General features: G+C 40.7%; 2 protein-coding genes across 2 annotated transcripts in view; one reads left to right on the plus strand and one right to left on the minus strand.

The window, feature by feature from the left end:
• LOC137618796 (uncharacterized) overlaps positions 1 to 10,946 on the minus strand; it is a 38,012-nt gene extending 27,066 nt beyond the window's left edge. Inside the window, exons 1-2 of the mRNA XM_068348995.1 lie at positions 10,786 to 10,946; positions 7,229 to 9,364 (exon numbers count right to left, since the gene is read on the minus strand). Of these exons, the coding sequence (XP_068205096.1) occupies positions 7,229 to 9,288 (2,060 nt within the window). The 5' untranslated portion in view covers positions 9,289 to 9,364; positions 10,786 to 10,946. The remainder of the gene's footprint in view (positions 1 to 7,228; positions 9,365 to 10,785) is intronic.
• Positions 10,947 to 14,819: 3,873 nt separating this feature from the next.
• Positions 14,820 to 17,280, plus strand: part of LOC137618799 (uncharacterized) — a 57,023-nt gene continuing 54,562 nt past the window's right edge. The window contains exons 1-2 of the mRNA XM_068348997.1: positions 14,820 to 14,923; positions 16,924 to 16,977. Of these exons, the coding sequence (XP_068205098.1) occupies positions 16,962 to 16,977 (16 nt within the window). The 5' untranslated portion in view covers positions 14,820 to 14,923; positions 16,924 to 16,961. The remainder of the gene's footprint in view (positions 14,924 to 16,923; positions 16,978 to 17,280) is intronic.

The following is a 17,280-nucleotide window of genomic DNA, read 5'->3' on the forward strand; positions in this document are numbered from 1 at the left end:
GTTAAAGACCTCGAAGGCTCTAAACACTCCTTTCAACAGATGGTCTAAGTCTGAAGGAGACCAACAAATCTTAGAGCGTCTCATGGCCAGCCTGCGGGGAGAGTCTACTAGACTTGAGAAGTCGCCCTGGGCAGAGGCAGGAACTCCCAAGCCGAGAACTTCTCCCGTGGCATACCAGACGCTCGATCTGGAAGAGAGTCTCGCAGGGGGAAACGTAAATGCTGTCTTCCCAAGGTTCTTTTTGGACTGCATCCAATCTCCTAAAACTCGTAAAGCTCTCTTGGACGAGCGGGCGAGGACGAGTTTCGTGAAGGCAGGCGCTGATGACTGCGTGCCTAAAGCGAACTCTGACGGAGGAGAGCGTGGAGCCGCAGGCACAAACTGATCAGGAAACATCTCCTTGAACAAAGCAAGAACTTTTCTAAAGTCCAAGGAGGGTTGCGTGGTCTTGGGTTCGTCGATGTCCGTATGCGGGTCGTCAATGTGTGCAGCGTCGTCATCATCAGAGAGTCCATCATCTGAAAGCTGAGGAGGAAGCGGCAAAGGCGTAGCAATCGGCTGGTCAGCTGAGTCCGGCAGCACGGGTGCACGCGTGACTGAACCGGACACAACGTCATGGAACTGTTGCCCAGTCTGTGAACTGGCAACAACCATGGCAGTGCGGGGACACAAAGCGTCTACTCCAGACTGTCTAGTCTGCTGTGGGCGAGTAGAGGTAACCACACTGGGTTGCGGAGGTTGACGCACCGTGTCAAAACAAAACAACTTAGGTTGTTGTTGTACCTCGCGAACGTCAACGGAAGGTTCCGTGTGTCGCTGAACGTCAACATGCGGCTGGCAGGGTACACTGGAACGCATGGGTGGCGGGACTCTCACAGATGGAGTGCGGGAGAAGGTAGCCTCAGCGTCCACCGGACGCACAACCGTGGTTGGTTGTAGGCTAGAGGTTGGTGCAGCGTCAACCTTCTCCGCACGAAAGTCCTGCATCAATGACGTTAACTGTGACTGCATGGTCTGCAGCAAAGACCACTTAGGGTCTACAGGAGCAGGTGCGGCAACAGACGGAGTTACTGCCTGATGCGGTACCGCTTTGCCTCTCTTAGGAGGTGAGCAGTCGTCGGAAGACTGCAGCGAGTCCGAACTGACCCAGTGGCTACAACTGGGCCGTTGGACTTGCGCGGAAGGGACCGACTTGCGCTTTAGAGGCCGCGAGACCTTGGTCCATAGTTTCTTATGAGAAACCTCTTCCGCAGACGAGGAATAAATGGGCTCTCTCGTCTTCGTGTGGGTGAGGCGATCTTGGGTAGATACGCCCGAAACCACGGAGGGAACGTCTGTTCGCTGATTAAAGCCTCTCGAACCCTTTGGTCGTACGACATTGCTTCTCCCCTGGGCTTGGGAGCATGCAAGAGGTCCCGGACTGGGAGGACGACAGGCACGAACAGACGAACCCTCAAGCGCAACACTATCCACAACACTACCACTCACTTTATCACTACCCACTGCACTCTTACACTTCAGCTCCTTGACGTCTGCCATGAGCTGGTTACGGTCACTAGCCAAAGACTCGACTCTCTCACCCAGAGCCTGAATGGCACGCATCATATCTGCCATCGAAGGTTGTTGAGTGCTAGAAGGGGGATCAGGAGCAACCACTACAGGGGAAGGAATAGGTTGTGGGGCATGAGGAGAGGAAATATCAACGGAGCGAGATGAACTTCTCCTGACTCTATCTCTCTCTAGCCTACGTGAATATTTCTGGAATTCGAGAAAATCAAATTCCGAAAGCCCAACGCATTCCTCACATCGATCTTCCAATTGACAGGTTTTATCCCGACAATTGGAACAAACGGTGTGCGGATCGATAGAGGCCTTCGGAAGACGCCTTGAACAGTCCCTAGCACTACACTTTCTGTATTTAGGGACTTGAGAAGGGTCAGCCATTTTGAATTAGTCAAAGGGGAATTAAAAAAACTATCCAAAGTCGTCAACAAATAATCCGATATCAACAAAAGAATGCAAGGATGTATTGAAGATAACGTCTGCAAAGCGAAAGCTCAAAACTAGAAATGTGTACTTCACCAAAATATGTGAAAACCAATCCAGTAAGCAACAGCGAATTTAGTAGGTCTTGCCGGTGGCACGACAGAGAGAAAATTGAGTTCTGTGTTTACATTGAGTACTGAGTACCTGCACGACAGATGGCGCTGTAGAAGTACACCCCCTACCTGCATAGCGATCGCTGGCGGATTTTGAACGTAGAGTTTTTCTGTCGGGCAGCAGAGCTGCAGCTTATATAATCACCGGCTAAGTTTAATATTGAAAATAAGAATTTGTGATTTTTTCCTATGCCTATACAAAGCATTGTCCTTTAAATGGTGACGCATAATCTTTTGGCAGGATGTACTCCTCTCGATCCAACGTCCTTAGTGGAGGGTCTTCCCCTACAACCAGACTGGAAGGTTCTGGTCTTCCCCAGGTAAGTCTTCCTTCCTAGTTTCTGTGCAGGAGTGAGGAAGATGACTCTTTAAACCTGACAGCCACACAAAGGGATATAGATGCTGTTAGGGTCTTGGCCAGTAGAGAACGCCTCTCTCTCAATAATGGTGATAACATCGGAAGTGTCAGACCAAAGCATTAGTCGTCCGACCGGTTGCATCTGCTCCACACGAAAGAATAAGAAAAGGTAGAGGGGTCCGTCATTCCTTTCATCGAGACGTGTTACCTGACACGATGCATACGGTACTTAACCTGTGCACGAGCTGGGAGACTTACACGACTACTGAGCAGACATCCCAGACCAAAAGGAGGAAGATCCAGGGGGTCTGTGGCAATATCCTAAAAGTACCAAGGCAAAGACTGTCTGAAACTTTCAGAAGCTATGTTGAGTTCAAAGAAAGCTGACAGGTGACCTAAATGGACTCTGACAGGGTTAGACTCAAGAGTTTTTCATCGAGATGACTGATGACCCGCCTGACATCAGGTACCTCCGCCATCAGATGACTCACAGATTTAAAGAGAACTTCAAATGGGGATTTCATACACGTCCCGCTAGTGTTACAGCTGCGACTCGTATGAGTGATGTCACATCCTGCAATGTTTCAAAGTCAAATGTACGTAGGAGGGATAGACTCCAGCAGGATTTGGGCATTTGTAATGTTTCCTTACTAGGAAGAAACAGATGTCCCCCATCACTAAATAACTGACATAATGAGAGAGCCTGCACAACTCCTACCTCTTGCTGAAGCACAGAAGTGTTACAGTCTAGAGGGATAGACCCTGCGATGTCCTCTTCAATTAGCAGGAGGTGTGTGCACCCACACCACCAACACCTTAAGGGAGAAGACCAACAGACCCTAAGACCATGTTCCAGCGTAGGTAAGACTGCTCGAAGGAAGGGCAGTTCCCCTTAAGATGATGGCCCCAGACCCTATAGAGGAGCTTCTTTTCTATAGGCCGAATAAGAAGGCAGCTCTGTCTGGGGAGACACATTCTCTACGACCCCCAACGTAGAGAGTGGTGTCTCGGGACGTACTTGAGATCTAGCAGAACGGAATGACACTCGACTTGGGGCTACCCGAGACTGTTCCACAGAGGAGGATGTAACATTCCACTCTCCCTGGAGGGACTTTTACAGGCTGCAAGTATGTCATATATACCATACCAGATTAGCAGACCGGCAGACTGAATCCTGGAAAACAGTCACCAGCTGAGCTATTCATTTCCAAAGGGGTTTCAAGAGAAAAGTATACCCCACCCTTTTCTGGCATGGAGTGCTGGTAGTCGGTGCTTCAGGAACCACTCACCAGGCACATACTCCGTTCAACGGAACCCGAAAGAATTGCTCAAAGGGCGAGTTATATTATAGTACTCTCCTGAATGAAGAAGAGCGTCTCTCTAAGGGCGAAGACACTCCTCCTACTACCAGCAGAAATAGGGGATGATATACAAGAAGTCTCACTTTCACCTGACCTATGGGATCCAATGTTTGATCCCAAATGGGATCTTTTTCTGTAATCCAAGGCAAAAACCGTCACATCAGACTCATAATCATTCGAATAACTCCGGAGGTACACGTCAAATGACGGGTACTGGCAATGACTCCAGAAAATGAGCTTCTAAAGAACCCAGTGTGTTCCTTCTATGTCATAATATGAATAATGAATACAAGAGCAACGTTCAAAATCACCATCACCTGAAATCTGTCGCCTTTTCTTGAGATGAGTGCAAGCTAGTAGTTCCAAGGACCCTTTACTTGATGCCCTCTGTTAGACTACTTCTACTTCTTACTTCTGTAAAGGAGCGTCTGAAGAAGAGTAAGCAAACTCAGTCGTCTCTACATCTCTTCCTTGCTGCTGCGAGTGGTTCAGAGATTCCAATCGATTAGGAGCCGATACGATGCCTCTTCGAGTCTGCCGACACGAGTACGTCGATATCAACAATCAAAGAGCATACCTTGTTATTTGTCCTTTATTTGGGAAAGCAATTAGACTTCTCCAATTGTAAAATGATTGATGGGTAGTCTCAATTTGTCCTAGAAAGACTTCGAAGAGGCTTTCCGGGTAACCCAAATTTAACAATCAGGTGTAAGCACATGTGAACACCTGAGGAATGAACGACCCACGTGCAAAGAGCAGCTGCCAACAGGAGATTGTGTTTCCTACAGCAAGAGCTCATGAGAAAAAGTCTTGTTGCTCATCCAAGCACGGAGACAAATTACTGGTTTTGATAAAACATATGCGTGGAAATTCTCGTAGTTTGGAGACCAATTAATGGTTCTTGTCCATAAGTATGTAAGGAAATGTCTCCTTTGGGCCAACAGACACAAGGAGATTAACCACCAGATGACCAATCACGAAGCATTAAGAACCTTGAACATCCTAGAAAAGGATAAGAGTGGAGCCCATCATCCCAACCAACAGTGCACATGCTCTGTCCGATAAGATGCAAAGCAACAGTGCCAGGCTGTGCCACCACACAGAGTTACTATTCCTGACTGGATCAGTCCTTGGCACAGCATTGTCTCTCTCATGCATGCGAGAAAAAAGATCCCTCAGAGTCTCTCGAGACACTTATCAGTCAGTCTCCATGGGCTCCTTCAAACTGGAAGAGGACCACAAAAGCACACTTTGCAATCAGTCTCCCTGGGCTCCTTCAAACTGGAAGAGGACCACAAAAGCACTCCTTCTTCTTGCCAGCGATCTTCCGAGAAAAATCTAGTCCCCCCAAAACAAAGTTCTCACAGGTGAAGAAGCCCGAGGGGCTTCCAAGACAGGGACTTGATCCCTACGACATCAGTGAATAACTCCATGAGGTACTGATCATCTGAATCCAATATGAGAAGTCATACTGAGCGCCTCCTCCGGAGGAGGAGGAGAATGACTGGATCATTACCATTAATTGCCTAAGGTTTTGGTGTCTGGTCAAGGAGGGATTGTTCACCCAAGTCTCATCTTCTCTCAACCAACCCCGAAGGTACTGATCGTTGAGAAAAAACCCAGAAAATCTGGAAGTACTGATTGATATCCAGATGAGCATCCCTACGCTCAAGGAGTAACATTACCAATACCCTTAGTGGCCTACCATCAGGCTCACAAACACTAACCAACCCTGAAGGTACTGGTCAGCAGTGAGCTCTGAGGGAAGATGCCTGCTAATGGCAAGAAAGAACAATCTACTATTGTCACAACAGAAAACGGGAAATGTGAAAGCAACGGACAACCTTTCCCTGGCATCTGCACTCAGGCATGTATGACTATCACCAGCAGAAGAGGGAACGCTAAGTTTGCAGGAACTAAGCAATACAAGACCATCCTCTTTGTCAACACCTACTCCAAAGGAAGCACCAAACGAAGAGAAAGGGGAGGGAGAAACCACTGGTACTACACAAGGATCACATTCAGGGAACATCCAGCATGCCTTGGAGATACAAAAATCACTATCAGGCACGAAGGTAAGAGCGAACATTCGGGTTTCAATGGGGCATTCTCTCTAGAAGAAGGGAAACGCCATGCGAACCGAGTAATGCTACAAGAGATGTTTATCGTCTCCTTGATTATCAGCACGATCTTTTCTGTAGAGGAACAGCGTATACAACACGTGAGAAGGAAGGATTTCATGCTCGTAAGAATAAGTTTCACATTACCACATACTTTCCTTCAATTTGCTTCAGCTACTAAGTAAAAGTGGCTCACAAACAAAAAATGAAACGAAGATGATATCAAATAGCTGGGTAGAGCAGCATTGAGTACTGTACATCAGTACTCTTGTTTTAAAGATTCAATGGTCTAAAGGCATACAGTACTCTTATTTAAAGGAATCTAGTTTGTATATATGTAGGAACAGTTACAATGGACATGTGAATAAGCAAAACTTTATGTTTTGGACCAATGAAAAGCCTCACGAACACGAAAAACCTCCGTGTGGAAAAAATAACCGTGTGGTGCGCACTTGTGAAGAATGGTATTTTTGGTCCATACTTCTTTGAAGATAATGGTCATTGAGTGACATTGAATTCAGATCGATACATTGAAATACTTCAAAGACGGTTCATTACAGCATTAAGGAGGAGAAGAGGTTTCGACATGAACACCGTTGTTTCAACAAGATGGTGCACCACCTCATTGTTCTGATCGCACCCTTCTGTATCTTAGGCAATACTCTCCAAGTGACCTTTTAATCTCAAGGAGGACCGACAATCCATGACTGCCCTACTCACCTGATCTCAGCCCGCTGGACTACTTTGGGGCTACCCGAAGGAGAGAGTGTATGTGGACAATCCAGACACAATTGACAGATTGAAAGAAAACATAAGGAGAAACATCCGGAGAATTCCTAACATGTTGAAGAGAGCTGTCAACTATTTCAATGCGAGAGTGGCGAATGTCATCCAACACCGAGGGGCCTTGATCGAACATATCATAAATCAAAGACTAAAGTAGCCAAAAAATTCATCAATTTGAAAATGCTTTTGTACAATCAAACTTTGACACTGTCCACGTCTGGTTAAAAAATCTTGCAAAAATACATATATTTCTAGAAACTGTAACAATTATATTTTGTCCCTCTTTTTGTGGCCCACCCTATATAAAAGATTACAAAAGTTGAGAAACCTGTAAATAAGTTCCCCGTTCAAATTTGTTCATAAGACGAGCTTGTATTCACATAGGAAAACTTTTACGAGTCATTTGAAAAGAAAATCGAAAGAGTAGAATAAAAACGGCCTCACCTGTAGTCCCTCCTGACTTCCGGAGCCTCGTTGCTGAAGAAGACGACGAAGCGGAGCGGCGACCCGTCCTGAGAGGTGATGTGGAAGCACTTCCCCGCCATCTTGTTCCTCTCCTCCTCGATCATCTGCAGCGAGGACCGTAGGGCGCTCCCCTCCGTAACGAGCGCCTTCATGAGGGGTCTGCTGCAGCTGCTGATGTCCTGGCTGGGCATCCACTTGACCGTCTCATCCACCACGACCTGCAGCGACTGCACGCAGAAGACGTACGTGATGATCTTGCCCTGCTGCCTCTTGTTCTCGCCGCAGCCGTCGCTCTTGTCGGCCAGGTACGTCATGTCCTTCTTCTCCTCGCAGTAGTCCGACAGGTCGACGTATATGCAGGAGTTCTCGTTCAACTCGTGCAGGATGCTGTCCATGGTGTTAAACACGAGCTCCTCCAAGGTCTTAGCAACGGCGTCGAAATACCGCCAACGGACCCCCATGACTCCGTCGACTTTGTTGCTGTCTACTGACTCCTGGAGAGCAAAATAAGAGGGATCGCTTCGCTTCTCGTGCTGGTGTATGACCGGCCCGGACTCGCCGTCGGTGATGTAGTAGTCAAGATGCTCCGGGAAGTAGGTCTTCTCTAATTTATCTATGAGAAATGGTGGCTTCAAAACTGGATTATCAAGTTTTTCCTTGTAGTAACTGTACTCTTTGCGATACTGCTCTTTGGTCTGCTTAAGGAGTATCCTCTTCGCGAGGCACTCCTCCTCCGTGAGGGACGTCCCCACGGACCCTCTCCTCGTCCAGATGTCGACGATGGCGTTCTCCCTGGACCGGTCCCCAGCGTCCCTCAACGCTTGCATCAGCAAAAAAAACATGACTTCCACTTTATTCTCCTTATGGGTTATACAGTATTTATCTATATGCGATATAAGTGGCTTTAGCCTGTCTTGCCGGATGTATTTCGCATTCAGCGAATACAAGGGCTGCTTGTGATAGGGGGTCCTCCCGCTCAGCTTTTTGGGCAGCACGAGATACTGGCCCAAGCCTTCGTCCTGTGAGTAGTCGTGTTCTTCGAGCCCGGATGTAGCATCAAGGAGGGTCTCCCAGTTCGTCTGGCATCCAACAGACTTGTATGGAGGCTCGTGATCCGGCCAACCCCGTTTGCGGGCGGGATTCCTCCTCGGTTCCGCACTCGCCTTGGCCGTGGCATCCTCAACTGACAGTTCCGTCCTGTCCTCCTTGGCTTTTCGACTCTGGGCTTCGACGTCGGCGTCCTTCAACGAGCAAATTGGACAATCCTGGTCCTTGTGAGGCTCAAACGGCGCCGGCTCCGTCCGGAACATCTCGCATTTCTTCTTCTTGGACACCTTCAGGTACAGTCTTTTAATTTTCCTCTCGCAGTGAAGGCACACATTCACCGGATATTGATTTGAGTCTTCGTCTGACAAATCCACCTTCCATATCTTGTTCACGTACCGAACCATTTCCATTTTGGGCACGCCCTTCTTCGGGCCGTCGAACACCACCGTCATCTCGGCGCATATCCTGCAGATCTTCCCAAGCATATACGTGTGTAAGGCCTCCCCGGGTCCTGCTATGTCGTCCTCTTCCTCTCTAACACTCTCACTCCTCTCGCATTTATCGTCGTCTCCGTTAATAGTGTCCACAGCGTCCGGTACGTCTTCCTCTGTCACAGAGTTGTTACGTGGTATGCTTTGCACGGGGCTTTCAATTTCACAGCCGGTACCACTCGATTTACACTGTTCACTCGCCGAGGTATCCATCGTGGCGCAAGCATCGTCGATTTCCTTCAATTGTGACGCAGACTCGGGTATATCTTCCCGGGACGCCGAGACGCTCTGATCACAAATACTTTCAGGATTACAATCATCCTTATTTGGTTCAGTTACATCATTTAGTTGTTCCATACTGGTACGAGACACTGAATTCGTCACTTTCATCGTATTCTCTTCTTTTAATTTCACTGTCCCCTGTGTTTCCTCCTCCGTGGCAGCTGTCTTCTCTCCCGATTCCATCATCAGTAACTGTCGGTCCGTTAGCGCCGCTCTCATTCACTGCCAACCATTGCCGTGCAACGCTAGCTTAACCAATTCATCAATCAATCATGGTGTTGCTGATTAAGTCCATCTGAAAATAGAGTAAAATATTGATATCACAAATTTTCAAAGCAATTTACATTACTCATAACTATATTGTAGAAATCTGAGTGGTTTAATAAGAGTGTAACTTCAGCAAAGTTGGAAGGGTACTTAGAAATTTAATTAACGGATTTTGAAGCGAACCGAAAAAATCTATTTTTGGGCTCAGGCCATGTTGTCCTGATGGAAGGTTCCTATAGGTAGCTTTCTAAGGGATATTTGGCTACAGTGATATTCCCAGAGAATTGACCTTTAGGTCTCCAGAATTCTAACTCCTGGCGCGAATATCCTTAAATTTTCTTAAGGATATCGCTAAAATCCGGGGACGTATATCTTGATACGACACATGGCAATCTTCACCCCGAATAGCGTTTTCGCTTCGAGGGGGAAAGCGGCTAAACTGAAAGGGAGCCGTTATCAATCCTTAAGATTGTTCTCTTAAGGATCTAACCGAAAAAGTTATTTTCCTGTTCGCTATAGCCTCACGGGCTAGAGTTAGTGAAACAGTGGCCCTCGAAGGGAAAACGCTATTCGGGATGAAGATTTCCATGTGTCGTATCAAGATATACGTCCCCGGATTTTAGCGATATCCTTAAGAAATTTTAAGGATATTCGTGCTAGGAGTTAGAATTCTGGAGACCTAAAGGTCAAATTCTCTGGGAATATCACTGTAGCCAAATATCCCTTAGAAAGCTACCTATAGGAACCTTCCATCAGGACGACATGGCTTGAGCCCAAAAATGGCATTGTACACAAACTTTCAAGTAAAATGGTAAAATATAAAATCCAATATAAATACCATTTAATTTAATAAATATTACTAGGCATAGGTACATTGCATTACTGGAAAATATAAAAAAAGGTATTATTGTAGTGTACCCTGTAATAGAATACAACTTTACCATTATATTTAATCATTTTAACAGAAAATATATGTTTTCCCGAAGAAAATAACGTAATTTAACCAGTTTTCACCTTCATTTCAACCGTAATAACAGCAACCAATTCGGTGACTTAAAGTTAGTCGAATTGGTTGATCTGTTTGTTTTCAGTTGAAATGAAGGTTAAACTAGGTTAAATCACGTTATTTACTATAGGAAAACATATTTTCTGTTCGAAATCACACCCTGTAATACAATACAACTTTACCAAAAAAATATTGCTAAATATTTACCCGTGCACCGTCACAAATATACATCACAAATTCAAGTTTCTCCTTAACCCAACCTAGGACGCTATGTCCTTATTCATGAGGGGTAATTGGCTATAATAATCTATTCACTCCGCATCCTCTAGCAATAAAGATCCTTAAATCTCCCATACATTATCAAATAACCCTAAAATATCTTAAAATCTTCCGAGTGTCCTACGAATATTTACATCTTTAAGACTTAGAAATACAATAATCACCTGAATTCCATTGGTAAATAAGCCTAAATCATCCAGAAATGGCGTCTTTCATAACATATCTCTAATTTAGAGAGAATATTCAGTTAATTTACATAATTTAGATGGTTTTTTTAGACGAATTTAGAATGTTTTAGTGCTACACCTCACAGTGGTTGAGAAGGGACCAGTGATTTGTTTACGTGTTGTGTTCGGAGGTGTTGTATTTTAGTAAGCTGAGAATATTAGAACCAATAGCAATCCGAGAAGATTAATTGCGATGTTTCTATTGGCTGAGATAAATAGTCGCTTATTTACCAAATTGGAGATAGACTGACTGATTTTTTTTCCTCATGTTGACTTAGCGTAAATGGATAATTAGCTTTTAATATATAATTATCTATAAGAATTTACTTATAGATTTTATGAACATTAATTTAGATAATTACATATATGTATATATACACAATAACAACAAATGCAGCAGTTTCCAGTCCACTGCAGGACAAAGGCCTCAGACATGTCCTTAGTGGCTTAGTCATGGTGGCAGGGCTTTGGTCAGTTTTCATCACTACGCTGGCCATAGCGGATTAGTGATGGTGGGAGACTCTAGTCTGATTGCTCACAGCAAACCTACCTAGTACGGGTGGTCCTGACTATTACAGCTTTGCTGATCATGGTGATATGCAAACCCTAGTTCTTGATAGGTTTGCTGAAGGTAATCATCTTATTCATCTATTCCCTAGTTTGCAATTTGGTTTTCGTAAAGGCCTTGGAGCATGTGATGCCCTTCTTACAATCTCCAATTCTATACAGAAATCCTTTGATTATGGTCAGGAAGTTCGTATGATTGGCCTTGATTTTAGTGCTGCCTTTGACCGTGTTAATCATGAGGCCCTTGTTTTCAAACTGAAACAGTTGGGAGTGGGTGGGTCGTGTCTTAGCATTATTATTGATTTTTTAAGTAATAGATCTCAAAGAGTTGTTGTTGATGGGCACCATAGTGAGTATAGGAATGTGATATCCGGTGTTCCACAGGGTAGTGTTCTTGGACCATTACTTTTCATACTATATACACATGAAATGTGGTTTGGCCTAGAAAACAAGCTTGTTGCATATGCAGATGATGCTACTCTCTTTGCATCAATTTCATTCCCTGAATGTAGATCTGGGATGGGTGAATCCCTTAATAGAGATTTAGCTAAAATTAGTGCATGGTGCAAATTATGGGGTATGAAGTTGAATCCTAACAAAACTCAAAATATGATTGACTCTCAAAATTTTAGGTGTGATTCTCGACAGCAAATTTACTTTTGAGAAACACATTAGGTCTGAGTCTTCTTCAATTGCACAAAAAATTGGCTTATTGAGAAAGTCTTACAAGATTTTTGTTGATCAATCTATTCTGGAGAAGTGTTTTAATTCTTTCATTCTACCTTGTTTTGAGTATTGCTCTCCTGTGTGGTGTTCAGCTGCTGATTCTCATCTTAATTTGTTGGACAGAAATTTCTTATTCCTGATCTAGATATCAATCTCTGGCACCGTCGTTCAATTAGTTCATTATGCATGTTGCATAAGATTTTTCATAACTCTGACCATCCTTTACATTCAGATCTCCCTGGACAATTCTATCCTGTTCATAATACTAGGCAGGCAGTTAATTCTAATAGCCAGGCCTTCTCCATCATGAGGCTCAATACTACACAGTATTCTAGAAGTTTTATTCCAGCTGTTACCAAGTTGTGGAATGATCTTCCTAATCAGGTAGTTGAATCAGTAGAACTTCAAAAGTTCAAAGTTGCAGCAAATTTTTTTATGTTGACCAGGCTGACATGATTCTTTTTATAGTTTATTTATGACATATCTGTTTTGACGTTGTTACTGCTTTTAGAATAATTTATTGTTAATTTGTTCTCATCATTTATTTATTTATTTATTTCCTTTCCTCACTGGGCTATTTTTCCCTATTGGAGCCCTTGGGCATATAGCATCTTGCTTTTCCAAATAGGGTTGTAGCTTGGCTAATAATAATAATAATAATAATAAACCTACCAGTTTTGTGACTTAAGTTAAGCCATTGAACAACCAGAATATTATTAATAAACTCCTCTGCTATTTTGTTCTAATGTTAGGCCGACATACAATAAATCACACCATAAAAATAGAATAGGCCTACTACATATAACATTATTGTGATTTCCTACAGGCGGTAGGTTGGCCAGGGCACCAGCCACCCGTTTAGATACTACCGCTAGAGAGTTATTGGGTCCTTTGACTGGCCAGACAGTACTACGTGGGATCCTTCATTCTGGTTACATTTTTTTTTCTTTGCCTGCACATACACCGAGTAGTCTGGCTAATTCTTTACATATTTTCTCTGTCCTCATACACCTGACAACACTGAGATTACCAAACAATTCTTCTTCACCCCAGGGGTTAACTACAGCACTGTAATTGTTCAGTGGCCACTTTCCTCTTGGTAAGGGTAGAAGAGATTCTTTAGCTATGGTAAGTAGCTCTTCTAAGAGAAGGACACTCCTAAATCAAACCATTGTTCTCTAGTCTTGGGTAGTGCCATAGCCTATGTGCCATGGCCTTCCACTGTCTTGGGTTAGAGTTCTCTTGCTTGAGGGTACACTCGGGCACACTATTCTGTCTAATTTCTCTTCCTCTTGTTTTGTTAAAGAGAATATAGTTTATATAGATGTTATTTTAATGTTGTTACTCTACTTAAAATATTTTATTTTTCCTTCTATCTTTTCCTCACTGGGCTATTTTCCCTGATAGAGCCCCTGGGCTTATAGCATCCTGCTTTTCCAACTAGGGTTGTAGCTTAGCAAGTAATAATAATAATAATAATAATAATAATAATAATAATAATGATAATAATAATTAAGTTTATTGTAATATAATGTTTTATTTAAAAAATATTATTTATATTTACGATATTTTATTAACATTATTGATACTTCTCATATATATATATATATATATATATATATATATATATATATATATATATATATATATATATATATATATATATATATATATATATACAGTGTATATATATATATATATTTATATATATACATATATATATATATATATATATATATATATATATATATATATGTATATATATAAATATATATATACTGTATATATATATATATATATATATATATATATATATATATATATATATATATATATATATATATATATATATATATATATATATATATATAGCCTATATATAGCCTATATATATGTGTGGATATATATATATATATATATATATATATATATATATATATATATATATATATGTTTGGGTATATATATATATATATATATATATATATATATATATATATATATATATATATATATATATATATATATAGCCTATATATATGTGTGGGTATATATATATATATATATATATATATATATATATATATATATATATATATATATATATATATATATATATATATATATATTTCATTTTCTGTTTTTAATATTTAGGCAAATTATAAAATTGAATAATAACAGAAAAATGATTGCTGGCAACTCTGAACATTCTTGAAGAAAGTGTTCGGATTATCTCAATCGTAAATTGGCTTTGACTTCGTATTACAGGATGAGCCTAAAATTTACCAAATAAATTTATATAACTGACTTAAATTAAGTATTAAACTTATTCATTAATTCATTTATCTATATTCTTTGTTCATAATTATAAAATATATATCAAAATTGTAGTTAAAATAGTGAAGACTAGAGAAAGGTTTGAAACAACGGTATTATTTGAAATACAAAGCGCCATCACTTGTCGCCTTATGTCGGTAAAATATATTCAAATGTTCATATTTTCTGATATATTCCGGAGCTATTTTCATCTTAACATAATTTCCACATATATAATTAAGCTCTAAGATAACAATACTATAAACTATAACCGTTTGTTAGTTCGTACATATGTGTGTTGGCGTTGTTTACAGGTAGTTATAACCAGCACAGGTAGAAGAAGAAGAAAAGTTCTTAGTATTCTCATGGTGACTCTATTTGAAGGTTGTAATGTCGAACTACTGGAAATTACTCTGGGAATTACTTCAATTACATCGACGAACTACAACATACACATTCTCTCATGGTACGTATAAGACTTTAATGTTATTGACAAACGTTTGAATACGTTTATTCTGTAAATGTTTTTCATTTAGAATAAATGTTTGTTTTGACCCCGTGACGTCACCGTGTTTACATTTGAAAGTCAGATTTGCATATAGCTTGTTATAGCCTTCTTTGGTATTAAAGTCGTTGTTCATTGATATTCTTATGTTGAGGATTCATGTGGGATACTGGACTAGGTGGGAGGGTTGTGAACCCCTTGGTTTAGGGAAATATTTCATATATATGGAAGAGGATTCTTTTTAAGACTGATTATACATACACACACATATATCATCTACGCCCATTGACGTAAAAGGCCTCAGTTAGATTTTACCAGTCGTCTCATCATGAACTTTTAAATCAATACTTCTCCATTCATCACCTCCTACTTCAAGCTTCATAGTCCTCAGCCACGTAGCCCTGGGTCTTCCAACTCTTCTAGTGCCTTGTGGAGCCCAGCTGAAAGTCTGGTGAACTAACCTCTCTCTCTCTCTCTCTCTCTCTCTCTCTCTCTCTCTCTCTCTCTCTCTCTCTCTCTCTCTCTCTCTCTGTGGAATACTTCTACTTTCCTCTTCAGGCTAGAAGAGACCTTTAAGCCATGGTAAGCAGCTCTTTTAGGAGAAGGACACTCCAAAATCATACCATTGTTCTCTAGTCTTGGGTAGTGCCATAGGCTCTGTACCATGGTCTTCCACTTGTCTTGGGTTAGAGTTCTCTTGCTTAAGACTACACTCAGGCACACCATTCTATCTAATTTCTCTTCCTCTTTTTTCAAAATTTTTTTCTTAGTTTTAATGTGAAAAAAAATCTATTTTTAATGTTATTGTTCATAGAATGTTTTATCTTAATTGTCCATTACTTCTCATATAGTTTATTTCATTATTTCCTGTTCTCGCTCGGCTGTTTTCCCTGTTGGAGCCCTTAGGCTTATAGCATCCTGCTTTTCCAACAGGGTTGTTAGCTTAGCAAGTAATAATGATGATGATGATAATAATAATAATAATAATAATGAGGATACTACTAATAATAATTATATTGTTGTTAGTTATTATTGTTATTATTGTTGTTGTTATTATTATTATCATTATTATTATTATTATTATTATTATTATTATTATCACCTATGCTACAACTCTAGTGTGAAAAGCAAGGTGCTATAAGCCCAAGGGCTCCAACTGGAAAAATAGCCCAGTGAGGAAAGGAAATAAGGAAATGAATAAACGATATGATAAATAATTAACAATTAAAAATATTTTAAAAACTGTAACATTAAAACACACACACACATATATATATATATACAGTATATATATATATATATATATATATATATATATATATATATATATATATATATATATATATGTATATGTATATATATAATATATATATATATATATATATATATATATATATATATATATATATATATATATATATATATATATACATACATACATACGCACTATAAAAAGACTTATGTCAGCCTGTTTAACATAATCGGGTAGTTGAATCAGTAGAACTTCAAAAGTTCAAACTTGCAGCAAATGTTTTTATGTTGAACAGGCTGACACGAGTCTTTTTTATATAGTTTATTTATGAAATATCTGTTTTAATGTGGTTACTGTTCTTAAATATTTTATTTTAATTGTTCATTACATCTTATATCGTTTATATATTTCCCTTAATTCCTTTCCTTACTGGGCTATTTTTCCCTGTTGGAGACCTTTGGCTCATAGCATTTGGATTGTAGCTTAACTAATAATTATAATAATGATATTATTATTATTATTATTAGCCAAGCTACAACCCTAGTTGGAGAAGCAAGATGCTATAAGCCCAAGAGCTCCAACAGGGACAAATAGCCCCGTGAGGAAAAGAAACAAGGAAATAAATAAACTATAAGAGAAGTAATGAACAATTGAAATAGAACACTATTATTATTATTATTATTATTATGAAATACCTTTCTCATTTCAGGTATTCTGAAGACCCCGATTAAGTAAACTGCCACCATTATGTCGTTCAAACGAGGTAAGAAAATATCTATTGTGGAATAAAGGTTTTTGACTGTCTATGTCAACACAATCCAAAGCTGGCGTGCAAATCCCGCAGAGTTTATGAAACCCTGCTCCCGTGCATTCAAATGACCTAGTTTATATGGTCGCCCGTCACGGGTGGGAACACCTTCAAGGTTATTGACCTTCCTACCCTATCTAGGTCAAAGGTCACGAACTCTTAATTACATCCATTGATGCCTGTGCATGTAAGGTTATGGATATGACGTCATACATTCTTTAAATATGACAGATCTTAGGCGACCGGTTTGCATCAGGG

The sequence above is a fragment of the Palaemon carinicauda genome, chromosome 25 (assembly GCF_036898095.1).
Source record: "Palaemon carinicauda isolate YSFRI2023 chromosome 25, ASM3689809v2, whole genome shotgun sequence".
NCBI classification, from domain to species: Eukaryota; Metazoa; Arthropoda; class Malacostraca; order Decapoda; family Palaemonidae; genus Palaemon; species Palaemon carinicauda.